The 23,280-nt window shown below is 34.7% G+C and overlaps 1 protein-coding gene and 1 pseudogene across 1 annotated transcript; both read right to left on the bottom strand.

Annotated features, from left to right (window-relative positions):
* Positions 1-11,550: 11,550 nt before the first annotated feature.
* LOC140873421 (uncharacterized) lies at positions 11,551-17,771 on the bottom strand. Its single transcript, XM_073276519.1, has 11 exons — positions 17,305-17,771; positions 16,159-16,281; positions 15,916-16,012; positions 14,819-14,854; positions 14,281-14,468; positions 14,087-14,189; positions 13,490-13,671; positions 13,319-13,396; positions 12,976-13,078; positions 12,811-12,904; positions 11,551-12,092 (listed from the first exon to the last, which is right to left on the bottom strand). The coding sequence occupies exons 1-11, from the start codon at positions 17,619-17,621 to the stop codon at positions 11,740-11,742; spliced, it is 1,674 nt and encodes a 557-aa protein (XP_073132620.1). The 5' UTR covers positions 17,622-17,771; the 3' UTR covers positions 11,551-11,739.
* A 1,939-nt stretch (positions 17,772-19,710) lies between these two features.
* LOC140873433 (uncharacterized) lies at positions 19,711-23,062 on the bottom strand (annotated as a pseudogene).
* Positions 23,063-23,280: the final 218 nt, after the last annotated feature.

Raw genomic sequence — 23,280 nt, 5'->3', positions numbered from 1 at the left:
AGCGAGCATAAGGTATGCAAGCTTCAGAGATCAATCTATGGTCCCAAACAAGCATCAAAAAGTTGGAACCAGAAATTTGATGAAACAATAAAGGATTTTGGTTTCATCAAGAATCCGGAGGAACCATGCGTGTACAAGAAAGTAGTTAAGAATGCGGTAACATTCTTAGTACTTTATGTTGATGACATCCTAATCATGGGGAATGATGTAGGGATGTTGCAGTCAACAAAGATATGGTTATCAGGTAGATTCTCGATGAAGGATTTAGGTGAGGCATCCTATATTCTAGGAATTCAGATCTATAGAGATAGATCTAAAAGAATGATAGGACTCACTCAATCAACCTACATCGACACCATATTGAAAAGGTTTTCTATGGATGAGTCCAAGAGAGGACATCTACCTATGTGTCATGGAGTTTCTCTATCCAAGTCTATGTGTCCCAAGACTGACGAAGAGATAGAGAAGATGACACACGTGTCATATGCGTCAGCCATAGGTAGTATCATGTATGGGATGATATCTACCAGACCGGATGTGGCCTATGCTCTGAGCGTCACGAGCAGATACCAAGCCAATCCCTGTCAAATGCATTGGAAAGCCGTGAAGGATATTCTTAAGTACTTGCGAAGGACTAAGAATTTATTCATGGTTTATGGAGGGAGAGAATTGAAGTTGGAAGGCTATACCGACTCTAGCTTCCAATGTGATGTGGATGACTCGAAATCAACCTCTGGATTTGTATTCGTGCTCAATGGCGGTGCTGTCTCTTGGAAGAGTTCCAAGCAGGACACCACAGCGGATTCCACCACTGAGGCAGAATACATTGCAGCATCAGCTGCTGCTAAAGAGGCGGTTTGGATAAGGAAATTCATCCAAGAGTTGGGTGTAATTCCTGAAACTGTTGGTCCAGTCCCGGTGTACTGTGACAACACGGGTGTCGTTGCTCAGGCAAAGGAGCCAAGGTCTCATCAGAAGTCCAAACACGTACTGAGGAAATACCACATCATCCGGGAGATTGTGAAAAGAGGAGACATCAGTGTCGAGAGAGTGGCCTCTACAGACAATATCGCTGATCCGCTTACTAAGCCCTTGCCAGTACCATTGTTTGACAAACATCGCGAAGCAATGTGATTACGTAGTATGACTAGTTGGCTTTAGGGTAAGTGGGAGATTGAAAGAGTGGGTGCCCGGTTAGCCAACTTGTGGCTAAGGGCTTTTATGACTCTATGTAAAACAATATTTTGTTTAATATAATTTACACTTTTATAATGACATTGACTTTATCTTTCTTCATATTGTTATATTATGATATACTATTGTTGTTTTGATAAAGACCTTGAATATACTATAGTGTATGTAAGATGTGGTAGCACATGGGGATGGCTATCATGAAACACATCTTATAGTCACTGTATATTCTAAACTGTTCCTAGTCAATTGAGCCATCCTCAAATAAGGATAAGGATCGCTCGAGATTGAGACTAGCATTTGCGATGCCGAGTACCACGTTTCATTGGTATGAAACATAGAGATGTTCAAAGCATGCAAATGGATATTCATATGATGAATGATCGAACTATCCTATTCGGACTTTCCAAGTGGTTATCACTTATCGAGTGGAAAAAGTCCACGGTTTTGGTTGTACACCATTAGTCCTTATTACTTGAAACATCATTGAGACTCTATATGCTAGTACTGTACTTTGACTCGTTTACCGACTCTATTGGGGTCATCAGGTGTCGAAATTGGGTACAGTTACGACACATATAGGAGTCGATGCTTTGTTGTCAAGGATTCACCACATACTTGCGAGTGTGGATATCCTATGCGATCTGAGGAGATATTAGTGTGACGAATATCTGGCCAGAGTACATGATATGTTTTAGGTTACTTGGTGTTCCTAGTAACACATGCGATGTCACTAATAGATCTCCAAGATGTTATGCATAGTTATCGAATCTCGAACGACTCTCGATGCACCAATGGTTGTTGATTCGATCGGGATATTTGGTTGAAGGGACCGTACTGTACGCTAACCAAAATCTACTGGTTCTTGCAAGCACTATCAGTAATACCTAGGGAATCATGGGGTGATGTTGCTAGGCGCTCTTACCATGATTCGATGGGTAAGTCGGAAATTATTGTTCCGAGTCACAAGGAGTTGTGAGCCCACGGCTAGCTGTATTCCTGAACCATTAGGGTTACACAAGTAATGGATTACTAAAACCCCGTAGAGATAGTTAAATTTAAAGAGTTAAATTTAATGAAAGAGAAGTTGGACTTCTTAACTAAAGGGAGTGGAATTTCCTAAAATGACATAGGGATGGACATTTTTGGAAATCACTGAATTCGGATTCAGAAAAATTATCTTGACTTTAAAAGATGCAGAAATGGTTTCTGTGCACATTGGTAAAATTAGTTTATCAATCAGAGTCACGATGAATTTTATATTAATTTCTAGAACAACGGGCTTGGCTTGTTGGGCTTAAGTTATGGATTGTGGGCTTTAAGAAGTTAGAGTGATAATGCAATTATAACTTAATCTAGTCTAGAAATTATCTAAAAATAAGACTGCAGTGTTCGAAAATTACAAGCTTTTCAGTCTAGCAATTTTCAAAATTTCAGTCTATATTATTCAAGAGGATTTTCGAATTCTCTGTCCCTTTCGGAGAAAATTCGGTCTTGTGATTTTTGTAAAAAATTACAATCCGGATTAACAGATCATATCTGTTTATTCTCTACTTAAAACTTCTGATTGATTTCTAGTGCAATCAATCAGAGGGTTTCTGTTTTTCGTTCGTGGACCTAATTCCGGAGATAGATCGTGATAGTCATCGGTTCCCGGGATTTATAAGAAGAGTAGATTAAATTCTGTTGGAGTCCACAATCAAGAATTTGCTTGACAAGGTAAAATATTTAATAGTGATTATTTGTTTTACTTACACAATTTAATCGTAAAGTTTTGATACCCAGATATGGAATCGTTCCATATTAATAAAATAAATTTTTAAACTTTCGCTGCACCGGGTATCAATTCTAATTGATATGAACACCGTTTTACAACATGATAAATATTGGAGAATTGGAAGTTCATATATGTGGAATTCCAGGAAAAGAAGTAGATCAACTCATTTTTGGTCTAGAATTTCTTGAGGAGCATAAACCATGGAAACACTTTGATAGAGGAATAAAGTTTATGACAAAAGATAAAACTTGGAGAATTCAATAAAATTCTACGAGATGGTCAATCAAGAAAATTGGATAAGGGATAATCCCTTAACCAGATTTGAAAACTCTGTTCACAAACAGAGGAAGAAACAATTCTTGAAGTTAGTAAATCATGAGCATGATTTACTAGAACGCATTGAGAAAGTAGAAAAAAGTAACCATATTCTACCCCTACTGAAGCCTTAGAAAGATTAAGGCTAAATAGTCTTAATCAAATTACTAAGTTACAACACAACCTATTAAAAATGGCGGGGCCATTTAGTAATCTTTTTAAATGAAAAAAAGTTCGTTCTCCATATACATTCCAATTGGGATGTTGTATGAACAATGTAAAGCTGAATACTTTGCAGCTTATATTGATTCAGGAGCAGGAATTTGTATAGCAAAAAGAGGAGTCTTCCCTACAGATTGTGAAGAATAATTGCCAAAAATTGCTGGACGAGATTTCTCAAAAAGAATTCTAATTCTTTGCAGAGGAATAAAACAAGCAGAGATCCTTATAGGAGGCACGGGTCAGACTCCTTGGTACAAGGTAAAGACACCACCAATATATTTCCATGATACAAGAGCCGATATCTTGTTAGAAAATAACTTTTTACAAATGCTTAAAAAGTACACACAATATAACGAGTTAAGACGCCTTATGTTTACTACCATTTGTGATCATAAGATTATCGTTCAACGACTCAAGATGGCGTTTTATAGACAAATGCCAATATTGTTCCGCTGCCAGCGTGGTGATAAAGGACAACTTTTTCATCCAAAGATGAAAGATTCTAGGAGATTTGGGGAAACTATGTTGAAAATAACAAGAGAACAATAACTCCAAATAGAGGATATGGATCTTCTCAAGGTAACCCTAACCCATAGGGATATAGAGTTGGAGAACAAGGTATCCCTTGAAGATGTCAAAAAGAGGCTCAAAGAAAGTTATAATGAACATCCTTTGGCATGGTGGGATAGAAATCAACTCAAAGCCAGCCTTACTTTAAAGGAAGGCAAAGAATATGAGTTTGTTAGATATAAGTCTATCCCTATGAACGTAACAGATCAAAGGGATATGAGAATAATTATCAAGGAACATTTAGACCTTGGTCTAATCAAAGAAGGAGTGTCACTATATAGTAGTCCAGGTTTTTTCGTCAGAAATCATGGTGAGATAAAAAGAGGAAAACCCAGGTTAGTTATTAATTACCAATAAATTAATAAAATCTTGGAGTTTGATGGGTATTTCATACCCAGTAGAGAACACCTAATTAGTTGTGTACGAAATGCTAGGGCGTTCTCAAAATTTGATTGTAAATCTGGATTTTACCAGATTCGGATGGAAGAAGGCAGTAAAAAATTCACAGCCTTCTCTACACCACAAAGACATTATATTTAGGAAGTTATGCTTATGAGATTGGCTAATGCACCCCAAATATTTCAAAGAAAGATGGATAATCTGTTTAAGGATTATTTCAACTTCATGTTTGTTTATATTGATGATATTCTTATAGCATCAAAAAACATAAATGAACATGTTAAACATTTAGAGATTTTCTCTAAAATTTGCAAAGAAGAAGGACTTGTTTTATTTGAAAAGAAAACCGTCATAGCAACAAGGAAAATTGAATTTATTGGTATTGAAATTTATGAATCTGGAATAATTCTACAACCCCATATTGAGGAAAAGGTACAGAATTTTTCAGATAAACTCAAAGATATAAAACAACACCAAAGTTTTCTCGGAGTGGTTAATTTTGCAGGAATGTTCATAAAAAACCTAGCAATGTACAGGAAGGTGTTCAGTCCTTTATTAAAAAAGGATGCTAGGTTTATATGGACCGATGAACATACTAAAGGGGTAAACCAATTAAAGGAGATATGTAAGAAACTCTCGAAAATGGCTATACCCGTAGATGAAGATGATTTGGTGTTATTTACAGATGCCAGCGATGATTGGTGGGCTGCAGTTCTTACTAAGCTCACCCCAGATGGGAAAGTTGTCACGCCCCGAAACCGGGCCTAGTTGACATCGGCGTTGTTTAACATTTCGAATTGAAAAACAACAAGCCACGTAGTATAGATAACAGTCTTCAACCAGTCTTTTACATAATCAAATATGTCTTTACAAAATAGGAAATATGACAATAGCGGAAGCGACAAAATAATAGAAAACAACTACTAATAAAACTTTAACTTGATCACCAACCCCAGAATGCATATTGTTCATCCTCTTCTAATTTTTCTTCGGTATCTGGGGAGGAAAGTAAGGAGGTGAGTGTTTTGGGAAACACTCAGCAAGTGAGGGCCGATCGAGCACGCTAAACACAAAAAATATATTTACATGTACACATGTATATTTCATAATCTCGAAACAAAATAAGCATGTTGAATTCGAACAAATACGAAGCAAATATTGCACTGTTAATTATCTCATTTTCCGTGGTTTTACTGATCAGTCCCCTATATGTTACTCCTCTAAGGGGCGAGGCCAAAGGAACGGTTATTATAACCCACCGCATCAGGGCCATATCAAATCAAATCAAATCATCGGAAATTCCTTAACCATTTCTAAATCGACTCTTAACAGTGCATCTCAAAATATTTCTAAATAATTCTAACATGCTTCAAATAATATCATAAATATGCAACAAATAATATTTATCAAAGTGGAACGAATATACGTATCATGTCGATCGAATTTTCAAAAGCATAATTATTTATTTTATAAGACTTAACTCACACACAAAAATAAATATAAGTGTAGAAACTTATATTACACAAAATAAAGGTAGAAGCTCACTTACAGTATTTTGATTTCAAGAAATCGTGTAGGAGCAAACGTGTTTTTGGAGCCTCGAACCTTAGAACAAGCTAATCTACTCGATCTTTTGCACAGAGAAAGACAACTTCTTGATCGGGTTTCGGCGCTGCTCCTAAACTAAACTCGAACAGATTTTTGGGCTTTGGGTTGATGTGTATGATAACTCGAAACTTGGACAGAAAGTCTACTCGAATTTGAACATAAAATTTGCTTGAACCGTGGACAAGAACTCGGCTCGAACGTTGGACAAAACCTGCTCGACTTTGGATAGAAAGTGCAAATTCTTGCTCGACTTAGGCGCTGCCTCTTGGATTGAACTCAGCCACTTTCTTTCTTAGATTATTGTAGGTGATTGCTCGAACCTGGACAGACCACAAGGCTTCAGGAATGGCCAAAACCTTGCTCTTGAAATGAACAGAAATCTCTTCAAAAATGGACAGCAAGTTTACTTCGAAACGAATGCCGAGTTCCGAGTTTTCTGGTTCAGCCTTGAAGAGATTTCCGAGTTCGAACTCCTGCTGTTGTGTTTCGTTTTTGGGCAGGAACAAAGTTGGTTAAGATCTCTAATATTTGGACATGCTATGTATTCAAGATTATGCTGAAATCTTTCAATTTCAGCAGCTGCTACACAACCAAAACAGCAGCAACTTGGTGTTTGAGAAAACTGAAAATGACAGCAAGTGATGCTCGAGAATGACTGATTTGGGTGTGATCTTCACTCAGCTTCTGGCCACCATTTATAGGCTGTAAATGTAGCTGAAAAGCCTCCTATTCATGGCCAATAATACCCATTAACATCCATCATTCTTCTTTAATTTGGATGTTACAATTCTTGGCTGTTACAACTCATGCACATAAAGTTTTGAATCTGAAAAATCTGCTCAACATTCCTTCGGTTATGGCTCAACATTGCTGTTGGAATGTTGGGTTCTCACAGAAGTACCATGCAGATACTGTAGCGGCCTATTTACAGAATCTGAGGGTATCAGATGGCATATCAACGAAAAGTAATTTTACGCAGTTAAAAAGGCTTTTGAGAAATGACCTTTATTTTTACTTGCTAAAAAATTTATTTTGAAAGTTGATAATACTCAGGTAAAAGCTTTCTTAAGAAATAAAATTAAATCTCATGAAAATATTCTTGCAGATTTTCTAACAAAAGATGGAAGGCGGTGACGTAGATTCCATCATGAAAATGCAGAGACATCTCAGGGAACACCTTGGGTTGCTTCAAACCGAGTTCAACCAGTTAACCATTAATGCTGAAATGGCCGGTAGGTTACAACAAGCTGATCGTATCAAAGTATCTAATTGAATTACAGGATGTATGAAAGCTCAAACTCAATTATGAGCTGCTATTCAAGGGCCAATTGTGAAGGCTATAGAGAAACTATTGGTTTCTTATAAACAAGATATGCTAAAACCATTGGTTTTACAAAAAACAAGAAATACAGCCACCGATTGTGAAACAAGATGATGAGGATTCTAAAACTCAGGAAACAAGTGCTAATCTATCATCAGCTTTTGATGAGCTAGATAAAGCAACAATTGATGAGGATAACTCATCAAGTCAACCCTCCGCCTCTGAGGTAAAAGAGAAAGAGATCAATCTTAGGCCCAACACAGACAAGGGAAAATCTAAGATTGATACTAATCCAGCTGTCATTTCTCCATTTCAGATTTATCAACAAAGGTGGGAGAAATTAAGTACAAAAAGTGAAATTAACCCAAACACTTGCAGGGTTGATGTTGCAGGGATATATCCAAGGGTTTGGCTAAAAAATAATGTAAATCCTAAGGATGTAAAGCTATGGTATGAATTTGGGGCTTTAGCCTCAGTTTATACAACTTCACCAAGTTTTCAGGAAATATCACAGCTACCAAAATGGATTCAGGAAGCAGCCCAAGAAACATGGGCAAATAATGATCATTTGTTCAGAGGAGATGTACTCGAGTTATACTTCTTTAGTGCAGCTCCAGAACCAACAGGAAAAGGATCACATGAGTCCTTTCATTTAATCAAGCTAAGGAGACCTGATGTAAATAATCAAAGATTTATCAAGGATCCTATATCTGAAGAAATACCATTGGTGTCCACTTTCGGAGAAAATGAAATCTCAACCAGAATGGCATGGGGTATCTGGGTCTGTCTCACCGATATGGATAAGGTCAAGTTTTCGTTCACATTTTATCAGAATTCTGTGAATGGATCATTCCTGTTAAATACAATGACAGGAAAAACTACGACTTTTGCGGAAGAACTCTTCGAAAAGAAGAGAAACCTTTTGTGGAACAACAAGCTATCGGGGAGTAAAGAAACTCGCCGAAAATTTTGCAATATGGGGCATATCGGAAGATGGTCAGAAAACATCTGCCCAGAATGTCCAAACCAGAAGGAGCCAAAATTTGGAAAAACCTTCAAACCTCGAACGGATCGGAAGGATTTTTCCGAGACAAGCAAAGGTGGACAAGGGCCACTGAAGACACGCTTTCACAGGGGCCCACTTCAAAAGCAAAAGATGCCCCGACAAAATTAAAGAAGGCATGCGAGGAGAATAGAGCCAAAAGAAAGTGGCAAACATGTGAACCCTCTACTAGTAAAAGATGTCATCAATAATGACATAAAAAATTCAAGACAACTGCCATCAATAATGGCATAAATAATTCAAGACAGCTGTAAGATTTCCTGAAGTTTCTCGGTGAAACGAGTGAAACTTCAGCTATAAATACAGGATTTTGAGGAAGCTGAAAATATCGATCATTCCCTTCAGTGTTCTTACGAAAATAAAAATTATTGTAATATTTCTCTTTCTAAGTTTGTATTAAGTCTCTGTTTTATGTATTTCAAGAACAAAGCTACTGTGAGAGTAGCTAAACTAGTTATCTTCTCCTCTTCAAAGGAGGTTGATTTATGTAATAATATGTTGTATGAATAAATTTCCTAAGTCTCTTGTTCATCCATGCTCATATTTTATAATTAATTTTATATATCATACGCCTTAAGGTAGAAAACGAATTAAAGCTGTGCTAGGTGTCGTTGAAGGAGCTTGTGCAGAAACCATCTGTTGCGACTGCGTGGTTGAGTATGAGGAGTACTTCGTAAAACTCGGCAGGTATGACCCGACGACACTATGGTCAAAAAGATATTTAAATTTTAATTAATCTTACGGAAGCATGATGGACTTATGCATAATTTCTTTAAAAAGGGTAAGAAAGGGTAAAATAGGCATTATTTAGTTTTAAGGACATATTCGGGAAACTTTTTAATTAATGAAGGATAATTTTGGGTAATGACAAAGAAAAGGGATATAATCGGGACGATGATAAAACTATAAGGACATAATTATGAATTATCTCGTTTCAAGAACTAAAATAAAGGTGATATTGAACTTAATGTAATAAATTATTTATACATATATAAACAAAATAAAAATTATTTTATTGTACTTTTTCATGAAGTTTTGCCCTAGAATTAAGAAAGTAGGCTAGAGTTTAAGAGTGAAAATTATGGATTTTTTTTTTGGAAGAGAGATGGTGGGCTTTAATGGAAGTAAAAAACTAATAGGTAATAATAAAAAAATATTATTAGTCTGCAACCTAAGAATTGACCTAAACTAGATCCGTCATGAAAATTCATACGTTTTGAGACAACATGTTAGTGAGTTATTGCATTAAATACCATCTACATAATTATTTTATTTCTTGTTACGAAAATGGCTTTTAAAACCATCACAAATCGCTGTAAATGAAAATTTTGCGACGTTTCTTTCTTTACATCTCAAAAGCCAGCGTTGTTTCTTTTTTATTTTTGTTTTTTTCTTTTTGTAATGTAAGAAACTCAACCATTAAATTAAAGTTCAAATAAAATATGCGGAATAAAAGCCATCCCCTCTAATTAATGTAGTATTTTCTATTCCCATATTCTTCATTGTTTGACAGTCAGGTTATATGTAATTGAACTTCCTATGACGTCTTTATATATTTGTAATTTGTGTAGGATAACATAGTGCACGGAAGAAATTAAAGCGGAGAAAAAAATTAATAAGGGCGAAGTAAAATATCGTCGATACCCAAAATAATATATATTTGGTGGTGGTTATTATTATTAGTATTATTAACATTACTTTCAATTTCGTTAATATAAAAATAAAAAAAAAGGAAAGAAGAAGAAGAAAAAACTTGAGTTTTCACGTCATAAAAAGAGCAAAGAAAGCGAGAAAAGTAAAAAATAGTGGTTGGAGTTTCTTTTCGTGAGAAAGATTGCATATCTTGCAAGCCACCTAGCCATTCGTATGTATGTGCTCTTTTATCTATTCAAGGTTCTTCTATTTTCTAAAATAATTAAATTTTGTCCCCTCTTTTTCAGGTTTTTTTTTTTACTTCAAAAAAAGTATCAGGTTTTTAAAAATAAATATTACAAATAAATGTTTTTCAAAATATAAAGAAAATTTTAATTTTTGAAATGTTTATAGTAAAACGGATTATCATATCTTCTCTTCGCTCTCATATAATTTTTTTCAAAAGTTTATATAATACTCTTAGGCACTGTTTGGTTCGAGGACAAGATAAATAATATTTGGATAAGTAATATAATATAATATAAAATAAATAGAAAATGATAGTTAATTTAGTATTTGATTTGATTGATAGATTATAGTTTATTGGATTTGATTGATTAAATTTTATATTAAAAATATAAATTACCATTTTGTCCTTTTGAAAATAAATAAAATATGAATAATATTATTTATAAGGATAATATAGTAATTTAAATTCAATGATTTGATTGATATAAGATAAATGATTAATGATTTGATTGATGCAAAATAAATAAATAATTAATAGATGAATAAATAATATAAGGAGAAGAATGCGAAGAATTCGGGTTATATTTTTTCCTCAATTTTTCGTTTTATTATTTTACTATAGTTAATCAGTCTCGCCTTGACTCGCAACCCAAACAGATTAGCCTGTTTTTAGACGTCTCTAAATCAGTCGCCAAAATTATAATCCAACTCTGCCTTTTTTAGAGGTGAGACAGGTTGATCGACGCACTCAAACTGAATTGACAACTCTAAATTATTGATAAAAAATTATTCATGGTCTTCAAATTTTGTAAAAAATTAGCATTTTATTTAAAATGACAAAAAAGATGGACCGAAATAATTAAATAAATATAAGATCCAATTGTTTGCTCTTTAATACGAGAGAGAAGAATTGAGATCCCGTCTTCTCTTCAACCTTGCTTTATTATAAACTTTTTAAAAATTAAATTTGGTGTATTCTTTTAATCCTTTTAATTTGTAATATTTATTTTTTAAAAAAAACCCTCATCACATTAATGCGTGGAAATAAAATAGAATAACATAGGATTTGTCGACAAAAAAATCGTTTTTGAAACAATAACATCAAAAAATGAAGGGATGTAAATGAGCCGAGCCGAGCCGAACAATATCAAACTTGGGCTATGCTCATTTGATATATATATATATAAGGTCAGCTCGTTAATACCTCGTTATCATATTAAATGAACCTGACTCGATTTCGGCTCGTTAAGAGCTCATTAGCAAGCTCGTTTTCGTTAAGCAAATAATACCCCATCCTTTTGCTATTTTACTGAAACCAAATTCCAAACCATCCATGACTGCAGACTATACACAGTTGCGTCAAAGTTCAACAAGTAGTAAACATTCTCAGGTCTATGTAAGAATTTTTTCCACATTTTCTGCAGAATCTAACAATGCCAAGTACTCGTTTATCGCCTCACCTTCTATCGTAACTTCAATATCATAGTCGGAATATGCATCTGTATTGTGCAGTTCTTCTGTGAGTTCACCTTCCATCTCCATATCCCGAACCTTAAAATCGTTGTCGTTTGATGTACCTCCAGAGCTGCTGGCTATATCATTGGATCCTAAGTTTTCTGTCTCATTGACATTCTTTGGTGGAACAGGACTTGCACCTGATGCATCAGTGGTACTTCCGTTGGGTTGTCCAAGTAGATGGTTTAATGCCTGCTCTTCATCGCTAAACTTGTGAAGGGCGTCGTCCACTAAGTGTGACAAAAATAAAAAAAATCAATAAATTATATATTCAACGAGAATCAAAATATATGGCATGATCAAGAAGCTAGATTGCACGGCACTGAGTCTGCCTTCCCCGTCACTAATCCTTAAAATCGCCGTCATCCTCAGTTGTCATTTACATTAGTTCCATTAGTTAAACAACGCGTATATAAGCCTAACAATCTCAAGCAATTCTCGAACATTTGTCTAAACTGTGGGCATATGCTAATGCTAATACTCATCTCTTGCCTAAGCATATTGATCTCAAATATATTTATCCGCATGAAGGGGCTTCGTAATTGCCTTACATTTGAATTTAACCGCAAGAATGTCTTTACGGAAGCCCTATACTTTTTCTCACCTTTGAATAATGTTAATTTTGATTCAGGTTTTTCATTAAAAATTAATCTTTGCTCTTTCTCAGCATGTATGTCTACACGACTAAAATTCTGTTCTAAATAATCTTTAGTCTGATTATGACTCAATCTGATTCGAAAACACAACTCTGATTTTCTTTTATGATCCCATAGACCAGAGACAACAATTATGAGAATCTCAAATCATGTACCTCTGGATTGTTATACATCATTTAAAAAATCCAAAAAAATAAACAAAGAAGCCCCTTGATGCAACATATGATTCGAAAACTCTGTATGTTCTCCTTTATTAGTTCTCAAATTGGGATGTGTATCGTATTTTAGATACCTGATGTGCTCGTGAATCCCATGGATAAAAGACTTTCTCTGGCAGCAGCTTCTGCTTGACGCAACCTTTTCCTTTTCCTTGATATAATTTCAGTCTGCACGTCCAAACAAAAGAATGGTTGGAATTCAGGAGAACAAAATGGAAACATTAAACATGTGAACTGACTTGTAAAACAGAATTTGTTTCAGGGTTTGTCAAGTCATCCAAAGCCTTCTGGGTGTCATTTTCATTTCTTCGAAGGGCCTCTGCAGCCAGATCTTTCTCAAACCTATACATCAGAAAATCTCAGAAAACTCATCAATGCTTAGGGCCAAAAACTTGAATTTCCATGAAAAGAGCAAGGCAAAAGTAGCTTCACAAGAAAGTAAATGCATTTCAATCACCGGTTAAAGGCCACATTTGTAATGGTTTCTCAGCCAACCGAAATATTGTGGGCATATGCAAATGAACCTCAAAATCTACAACTATTCTTACTTCTCACTTTGCTGACAAATCTTACAATTCTTACCCTATGGAGACCAATTCATTTACTTTCTGGAGATCCACTGCTTTCCTAAGAGGAGTCACTCCGTATTGTTTTTGCTCCCTGGCATTGAATTCTTGTCAAATATTCATTGCACTCTGTAGTACAACTAGAAGATAAAGCATGATGAGTTAAATTGAACATGTTAAAACTCACAGGATGTCTTTTTGTCTTCTGAGATTCTCCTCCCGTTTTTTAGCCCTTTTCGCCTTTTCATCAACAAGAAAATCAATAGCACTTCCAACATCCAAGTTGTTCATGCGTAGGGCCCTCTTTGCTTCACGTTCTTTATAACCCATGCTCATTAGAAAAGACAAGGTTTCATCAGGAACTTGGAGCTGAAACAACACACATGTTAGTGCACTGAAACAAGAATTGAATCTGGAATAAAGCACATAAGAACTCATAATGAAGGATTGAACATGGAAAATCAATCCACTTTATACTCCTGGACTCCAAAATTTGAATTTTACATGCCAACAGAAATTCGAACAACAAAATGTTTTCCATAAATGAAATGATATAAAATTACAATTAGTTTGTTAAGAAAAATTACGTGCAACTATCTGATTAAAATGACAATCACAAAGAAAGTCAGTAAACTTTTCCGTTTCTCAATCTTGTGGGGATAGGTAAAATATAATCAATAGTAAATCAAATTTCCCTTAATACAATAAAGATGGATTAACACGCAAAAATTATGTATAAAATCACTGGCAGTGTATAAGAAGCAGCAGACTATGGTCAATGAACCTGGGAAAATTTAGCCTGTGCTGATGTCAGGAATTCTTTCGATTTTTGCAACTGACCACTGTGATATGCAACCACTCCTTCTAGCAACTCCATTCTCAAGTGTCTACAGATGAATAATGACAACATAAACCTTGTTTGACGCAACGAGGTGTTGCAACAACTACTTGCAATACTAAAGGTGATCCATGACTCACAATGCAAGCTCAGGAAAACGACCTCCTTGAAGAATCCTCAGGCGAGCAGATTCCTTTCCATGAGAACGCTCAATACCTTCTCTAGCTTTTGCAAGGCGAATACCTGCTACGGAAAGCCAACTGATATCTCGGAGCATAAAATAGCACCACACCATGTCTATTTGAAGAATTGATACGTTGTCAACCATCTGGAGGTCCAAAAACAAAGGCAGCAAGCATAAAGTTATTGACTAAATGTGCTCCAAATATAATTTGGCAGATAATTTATTTTCTATTCTTTCCACAAACTAAGATGATAAAATAATTAAGACGAAATGACCAACAATTATATCAAATTTTCAGTTGATCCACATCGTGCTGGAGACTGAAAATGGGAAAAAATAGGATAAAATGGCATTTTGATATGGTTGCAATTAATAGATCCACTAAAAAAGTTCATAACTGATGATTATTGAGGACAACAAGGATTGGAAGGATTTGATTCTGAAATTTAGTCTGAGAGAAATAATACAAATGCTAAAACGAAACGATGTCTCACCTCAACAAGCTTAGGGTCACACAGAGAGAAAGCCTCCTACAAAAAACACAAGGTTGTCGCATAATTAGGAAATATCTGGAAATTTGATATTAAATTTATAGGCAAATAACACTGTGGGGATTGTGAAAAGATTCAGATAAAATCAAAAACTTTGCAAGGCGACACAGAAAGAAATAGACAGCAACAACATTAAGATAAAACATACATACAAGCATCATTCCAGAATAGCATAAGTCAAAAGTTACAGAAGCCTGGTTGCCGATAGATAATTAATATCTCAATCCAAATTTAGGATAATCCATAACAAGGAAAATTAAGCTGCATCCACTAACACAGTCATATTATATATGTAGTAAAACAAAGATGATATACCCGAATCAGATTTTATATTATCATATTTTTTGTAATTTACATGGTGTGATTTCTCATGCAATGTTTATCTCTAAGATATTATCTCAAACTATACGAGAGCGTGATTCTTGGGTTGAATAATAAGAGTGATAACAAAAACTTTAGAGTTTAAAAAATAGCAGACATTGGCAACATAGCTGAAACACTTTGATCCGGTGCTACACCCTCTTTCTCTTTCACTATGTCCATATCATTTCAAAAGTAAACATCATAACAAAGCAGGAAAGAAAAAAAGTCAATGAAGGTCAAAAACCGAAAAAAAATATTTGACCTGGTCAAATAATAAACTACACCACAGGTGTATGCCCATCCAATCCTTAATATTTCTAAATCCCGCAGTTCTTAACCATTCTTACAAATGGAAAATGTACTTGGCATATCATCCATCTCATAAGATTAGGGTTCACATTAGCAATTCCCTCAAGGGTGTGTTTGGACTGAGTGATTTGAAATCAAGGATTTCAATCTATTTTAGTTGTTTGGATGTTTTTTTATAGATAGATTCAGATTCACCTCCTCTGAATTTAATAATAGATTTTAAATACATCCAACACTGATGTCGTTTCAAACTCAAGCTCCATATCCTTTCCCCAGATCAAATCCCTTTCGCCAAAATCAAAACTTTCAATTTCAATGCATCCACAATGAATTTATTGTCTTCTCGCACTAGGTTTTTAGACAATTACCTCACCAACGGTGAGGACTTCCAATGCATCTCTATATTGTTGCTTTCGTATCAGGGCTTTTCCATTTGTGTGAAGCATGAGTCCCATCATTATGGCCCTGCCACATAAAAATTTCAAATTTTAAAATTAAAGAAGCAACAGAGATTTAACTTCTTTAGCAACAGTTGAACTCATCATTCATATGCATCCCACAAAGCATATCAGATATACACACTAATACACTAGCATGGTGTATAATCATACCTTTGGTCAGTCTCAGATCCCAACTGCACTTTTTCTCCACTCTGATTTTCCAGCTCTAGATTGAAGTCCCCATCAGGTAAGGAACCATCTACATGTCTACTGGCCAATGAAGTGGCAGCAGCCCTATGATGTCAATCATGTTAGAAAGAGAGCAAGAAAAATTAATGCAGAGTAATGTCGCAGCCTAAAATATAGCATGCAATTTTTTTGCTCAATAAATATTCACCTGAAATTTCTTTATGACCCTATCAATGCAAATTTATATTCTATCCTAAAAGAATCAAAGACCATGTCGAACAGACTGCTATTACGCTCGAATTTAACTCATAGAAAAACTAACGATCCCCAGATGAGGGCAAGTATCATGTGTGAATTTTTCACCCAATACATTCAGAAAATCTGAAACCAAAGTTAATTTAAGGATAAAATTTTCAGAAAAGATAATTGACAACTAAAAATGCAATTTACCACAAGCTCTCGATCAAAATAGCAGAAAATAGCAAGTGTTCATCACTATGAGCCAACTCTAGAGTCAGCAGGCAATTCAGTATGAAGTCATGGCATTTAACAGGACAGCAGAATAACCACATATCAAAGACACTGACTGAAGGGGGGACATAAGGTCCAGGCAACACTCTGGATTCACTTATTTAAGCATATTAGACTGATGCACCAATACTAGATGGAGAAATGCCCGAAAATCAACGATTCCAACTCAGACATACTGAAGAAGCATTTGGTCTTCAAATTCTCCCAGAATCACATCATATATCCAGAACCCATCAATCATACCAAGTTCAAGATTTACCAAATCCAAAAATGACCACAAGCTATGCATTTATCCAATATATGACTACAATCCATCCATAAACTCAGTGAATCGTGCGAAGCAAATTGCTACTTGTCGTTTACAAATCCCTTTGATCATTCCATTACACAATTCAGAAATTCAAAAGAAACCCAAGAAATACTACCAAACAGACACAAGCACAGAAATTCAGAAATAAATATATAAAAGATTCTTTGAGAGAATATACTATCAGTATGCAACCAAAGAACAAATCATCAAAAACCCAATACTCCAAAAAACCCAAGAGATACACACACACACACACAAAGGCACAACAAATACAAATACAAACTAACTTGAGCCTGGAAAGTTTGTTGGCGCGCTCTTCTTCGGCCAAGAACTCATCTTTTTGCGACTTCCCGACTTGATCAGAAGAAGAAACCTTGGAAGCAAAAATCTTGCCGTTGTTTCTGACACCCAATTGGCTCAATTTCTCAGAGCCATCACCATCTTTGAGCATTTTGCCCCCGCATATCAGGTTTATTGAGTGAGGCCCACCGCAGTTTGATCGGTTTGCCACTTCTTCTCTCAACATGGCCACTGTCCAGTCATCTAGTTCGACTTCCAGCACCCCACTCCATGCTCCACCAATTCTCAGTTTCCCGAGGCCCATATTTGCTTTCAACCGCGATTGGAAAAGAGGAAAATGTGATTTGGAACGATGAATAGGGGGTTGGATTATATATCTGATTGTGCAAATTTACGCAAGTCTTGGTCTTTCTTTTTCCTTGGGGACTACGGCTGGCATACTTTTGTTGGGGCCGTTTGCGCCAAGTAGATATCCTATGATATTGAAATACTATATTAATGCTAAATTATGTGAATGAGATTTTCTTATTATATTTGATCAAAAAAAGATTTTTTTATTATCTCGTGAAATTTTGTAATGGTAGTTGTATTAATATAAAATATATACAATGTGGTGTTATTTTTAAACTATTTCATCAATTTTATTCTATTAAATTAATGTAATCAAGTCTTTATACAATTTTTTTTTCTATTAAAATTTTCTTAAAAAAAGAAAAAAATTGAAAAATTACTTTATAACATTTATATTTTCAAATAATTTCTTAATCTATTTGAAAACACACACAAACCTGATTGAATGAGATGATGAGTACATAGTAATAGATGATGCAATAAATTAATATTCAATTAAATAATAACATTTTAAAAATAATATCGTTTCTTGACATGACTTTCGATCAATATGTTAAATTAATTTTTTTGATAAATTAACGTGATAATAATTTTTTAAAAAACTCTTATATATTTATGGTTATATTAATATTATAAATTAATATTTCTGTAAAATTACAAACATAATTAAGACAATTTAGTAAAACTTGTACTTAGATTATATTGTGAATTTTATTTGATTAATAAAATAAATAGGATTTAATTATTAAAATATATTACTTTTTTTTATAAATATATGTGTACAATGATTTTCTTAATAAATTAAACTAAGAATTATGATACGAACATAAATGAAACACGATAATTTTTTAAATAATTAAACTGATATTTGTTGAATTAAAAATGTTCTTTAATATTTATCTACATTGAAAAAATTTATTGCCTCGATTTTATTAATTTATTGACATCTTACGAAATTTCAAATAAAATTTCGTGGAAACTGTAATCATCAATTATTTGGTGGTTATCAAAATAAGGTTGTTGACAATTATCTTTTTTTAAAAAAACAAAAAACAAAAAAGCAAAAAAGAATGTTGTTGACCAACAACCACTGATTAATGCTCTATGAAGTGTCTAAGTTGGTGGGATAGACATCTTTTTGGACTAACTTGTCACACATGGTCTGTCTAGTGTGGTTTACCTGATTAACGTAGTTTGTAGGCTATTGCATTTGTTCGAGAGTTTATCTAGTGCACACCGAAAAGTAGCGGCTGCTGGTCCCACGTCATAAAAAACAACCAATAATTAATAATGTATTTCGGTTCCAATAAATATTCTATTAAATTAAACCAAAATGAAAAAATTTGTTTTTTAGTTCTGTATGTTTGTTACTTTGCGATTTTGATCATCTATAACTTCATAATTTAGTTTTAGTCTGTTATCTTAATTTTATTTTTTTTTTCAATTTTAGTCATTTATCTGGTTTTGTTCATAGTACCCCATGGGCAACGCGTCCTTCCATGATTGGTCAAAATCAGTGGGGCTCACTGATTTGGACCAATCACAACCTGCCACGCTACCTATGGGATAGTACCCCACCCCATGGGTAGCATCGACTCAACCCTTTATGTGATGTGACACTGATGTGACGCCAATGCAGTTCTGATGTAGAGATGACGTGTATAGTGCCACGTAGCATTTTCGAAACAAAAAGGCCGAAATTGCCAAAAATCGAAATATACAAGACTAAAATTAAAATATGAACATAGAGAATTGAAATCGTAAAGCGACAAATATAAATGACCAAAATTGTAGTTGTACCTTGTACAGATTCACTTAGCATTTGTACGTTGAAATTATCTTAAATCTGCATGGGTACCAAAATTATTTTTAAAAATTCCCTTGAAATTATGCAAAGATATTACAAACTAATTTAGTGATCAAATGGATATGAGAAGATCGATTTAAGTAATAGCAATATGAACAAAATATAATAAAAATAAACAATGAAGTGAAACATTATAATTGTCTAGCTAGTAATTTTGTTTGAAATGGTTGAATTCCTATTTTAAAATATTTTTATATTATATAGATTATTTATAATTTTTACCAGTAATTGAGGATGAATTGTTATGCTTTCATATAAATAAGAAAAATAAATCTAAAAATGAAGCAATTATTTGCAATACATTTACATTCAATTATGGATGAAAATGAAGCAAATTAAAGGGTTCCAAATGGCTCAGTCCAACGAAAACTCCTCGAGCCAAATAAGAATTTCATTCCTCTGCATATCACCACACATGAAATAAACACAAATGCCAGTCAGTATCGTTTACGAAAACGAAATGGGACTTTTGTGCTCGTGACTAAGCCACGTGACAACATACAAGATCAAAATCATAAATAAACAAAATTTTCAAAACCTTATAACAAAATTTATGAGCTCGTGACCAGCTATATATGTGAAACCACTCGAAACTAAGTTTTCTTACACATTAGATGGATAAGAATGGAAAAGTGTGCAGTGTATATCAACGGTGAATATGGTTTTGTGCATGAAGAAGAGAAGGATTAGAGATTTGACATACCATTATAAAACTCCAAGTTCGACCGGGATCGTTGTATCGAGCTAGCATACAACCGACTCTGGGTTTCAGACCGTCTCTAACGAGTGCAGATCGAAGTGCACTTTCTTTTTCTCGAGCAATATCATCTGTTGGTTTTCCACTGAATCTTGAGACTGCAGCTATACCACCTTCAGATTTATTCAACCTAATGTTATCTTGATTCGGAGCTGGTAAGCTGCTCAAATCTTTGTCTGCTGGAATAACTATTTGGATAGAAAGCTTGGAGATCTCCTGGTCAAATGCTTGAGTAAACACTGGAGTCGTCATCGGTTTTCTCCGTCGTGGCATTTTTCCCAAATATGTACCTAGGAAATATGTTGGATTTCAGATAGTACTAATTAAAACTAATATTTGGCATCCTTTCATACAAATGATAAGACATTAATTGATTACACGCCTTTTTTTCTCAAGTTCTAGAAAGGTTATCAATATCTAGTATACGTCCTTCGTCCTCTGCATTATCCTTCAAACCAAATGATGCGTACACAGGATATATTTACGTGATCCGGTCATGAAAAACTAAAAATTTGCGTGGTAATTGATAGAATGTTCTTATACCCAGCAACTGAGTTGAAGCCGCTTGAACCAGATAGCTTGTCGGTATTTGTTTCGACGACTATAAACGGCTCATACTTTCTCACCTGCGCGCATATCATATCACAGATCATATTACCACATGCTCGTTGAATTATTTGCAAAAACTGGAAAAACTCGAGGAGGACCTCATAATTGGCAGTTCGTTTCAGTATTTGATATTTGGGCGTTTCCAAGTCCGGAGTCTTGTAATAACGCAGCTGCAAAGGTGACACTTGAAGAATCAAAGATATATATTCACTTGCAAGGAATTGTTTATAGTATATATATATGTAATATTATTATTTGTGATGTCTATAATTACTTGCTTCAACACTTCAAGTAAACCTTCCACAGAAAAATACTCATTGTTCTGAATGGAATCCCAATAGTCCTGGAGATGAAATATTTATAGAGATCAATGTAATTAGCTAAAGATCACAATAAATTTCTTTAGGTCGAGTCGAGTATGAATATCAAAAATCTTACCAGATGGCTGCAGAACTTCATAGTTTGTGGATTAATGCCCATAACAGAAGTGCCTGTGAAGACTAATTCAGGCTTCCAAGGCAACAGAGCAAACTTCATAACCATGGTCCATCTTGTAGTTAACTCATAAGCTCCTGTCTACACAATAACGAAGTGTTTGGTACAAGGGATTAGGTAGGTTTGTGTGTGATTTTTGATTTAATCCATTGTTTGGTAGGATTTTTATTAAAACAAGTTAATCTAACCTAGAAAGGATAAAGTTGTTTTATAGTAGGTTAACTAAACCCTCCCCTCACCCTAGTATTACTTATTTTTGTTTTTATATTACACATAAATTCCATAATTACCATTTCTCTCTAACCTAAAAATCACCCGTTCAAAAAAAATATAAATGTATTTTTGGGAAAAAAAATTTAAACCATTATTTAATCTTATTCATAAAAATCAAACCAAACACAATATTATTTTCAACACAAATTACCAATCCTTATTTATCATGTCTTTTATCATTCATTTAATAATCATTCAATAATCATATCAATTGTACCAAACACTGCGTTATACAATCAATCATCAAGAAAAAAAAATGGTTTTTTCGTCGAATGCAAACGACCAAATTCCCAGGTGGTAGCAGCCTTCGTTAGCATTCTAATTTTTCGCGACAACAAGTGGAAGACTCAAAAGATTATACATAAAAGAAATGTTGGCACATCATAAGAGTCAAGAGACATTGTTAGAAATATATTCACATCAGTTATGTTTTACACCAATTTTTAAAACTGTTTCTCCAAAATGTCAAATAGGCTAAAGAATTAGTTAATTCTAGTATGATTCATATGTACCAAGAGGCATGTAAGTGTAGGACTAGTACTAAAAATACTAGTGGTAAAGGTAGAACTATGTGCTTTTCTGGTACATGTTCAACACCCATATTCGGAAAATAATTCGAGCGGGTTCTGCGAGTTGACTACCTTAATAAGTTGAACAAACGTAGTCTATATCGCGAGTAAAATATACTAACATGTCCATTTTCTAAATTTGGACATCCTACTGATTATATTGATTAATTCTTTAAACCATACACATCTTAAAAGAAAAATGTTAGATGTACACCTTGTAATGTACACTTTGATTTACACACTTACTTAAAATTTTGTAAACCGAGGTGTATAACGAGGTATACATCTAGCATTAATCTTGTTAAAATTGAGTCTCGGACACGAGAACTCGTCCAGGTTTAACATTCGGTGGTAGATGAGCTACACGTCACACCTGTTTAACCCAGTGCAACTGGAAATCTGGGTTGAAGATATTCTTCAACATGGCGATATTGAAGAGGTACCCGCCGATACTGTCGTGCTTGGTGATGGGATCTCTGAAATTCACACGCTCGTCGTAGGCCGTCCGATCGATCCCTCGATCGTCGAACAGATGGGGAAGATCCTCGTACAAGAATTCCACCAACTGCTGCTGCTGCTGCTGCGTGTCGGAGGCCGAGCTTGGTTTGGGCTGGCTTTCGGTTTCTTGGGCTATGCTTCTGAGCTTGAACACACATCTGAAATCTTTGTGGTCTGTGAATTTTAGTGGCGGTGAGGATTTGGTTTTGGTGGCGTGCTTGGGGAGAGAGTGGAAGAAGGTGGGAGCGGTGGAGGTGGTGGCGGTGGTGCTCGGCCGTGGGAAGTGGGCGGCGGGGAAATGTGAGGCTGCCATTGGTGTGGTCACTGGTGGTGGTTTGCCGTTACCATGTTCTATTTGTTTAGTTAATATAATAATAGTTTTTGTTTTGATTTTTGTGGTCAAAATTAAAGGATTCTTCTACTATTTGTGTAATCTTATAATAATAAAAATGTTTATTTAACATCCACTTCATTTGTTTCACATTCAATACTTTTATTATTTAGTGATGAAATGTATATTATTTTTTTACTTTATTTTTTTGCA

This window comes from Henckelia pumila, unplaced genomic scaffold (genome assembly GCF_033568475.1).
Source record: "Henckelia pumila isolate YLH828 unplaced genomic scaffold, ASM3356847v2 CTG_550, whole genome shotgun sequence".
NCBI lineage: Eukaryota > Viridiplantae > Streptophyta > Magnoliopsida > Lamiales > Gesneriaceae > Henckelia > Henckelia pumila.
The sequence above is the reverse complement of the archived record's forward strand: the minus strand, read 5'-3'. Positions and strand labels throughout refer to the sequence as shown.

Coding starts and splice junctions, on each gene's coding strand:
- LOC140873421 (XM_073276519.1), bottom strand. CDS start 17,621: ATGGGCCTCGGGAAACTGAGAATTGGTGGAGCATGGAGTGGGGTGCTG. Junction 14,855..15,915: donor AAGTCCTCACCGTTGGTGAG/GTAATTGTCTAA, acceptor TGTTTTTTGTAG/GAGGCTTTCTCTCTGTGTGA. Junction 14,469..14,818: donor GTGACCCTAAGCTTGTTGAG/GTGAGACATCGT, acceptor TTGGACCTCCAG/ATGGTTGACAACGTATCAAT.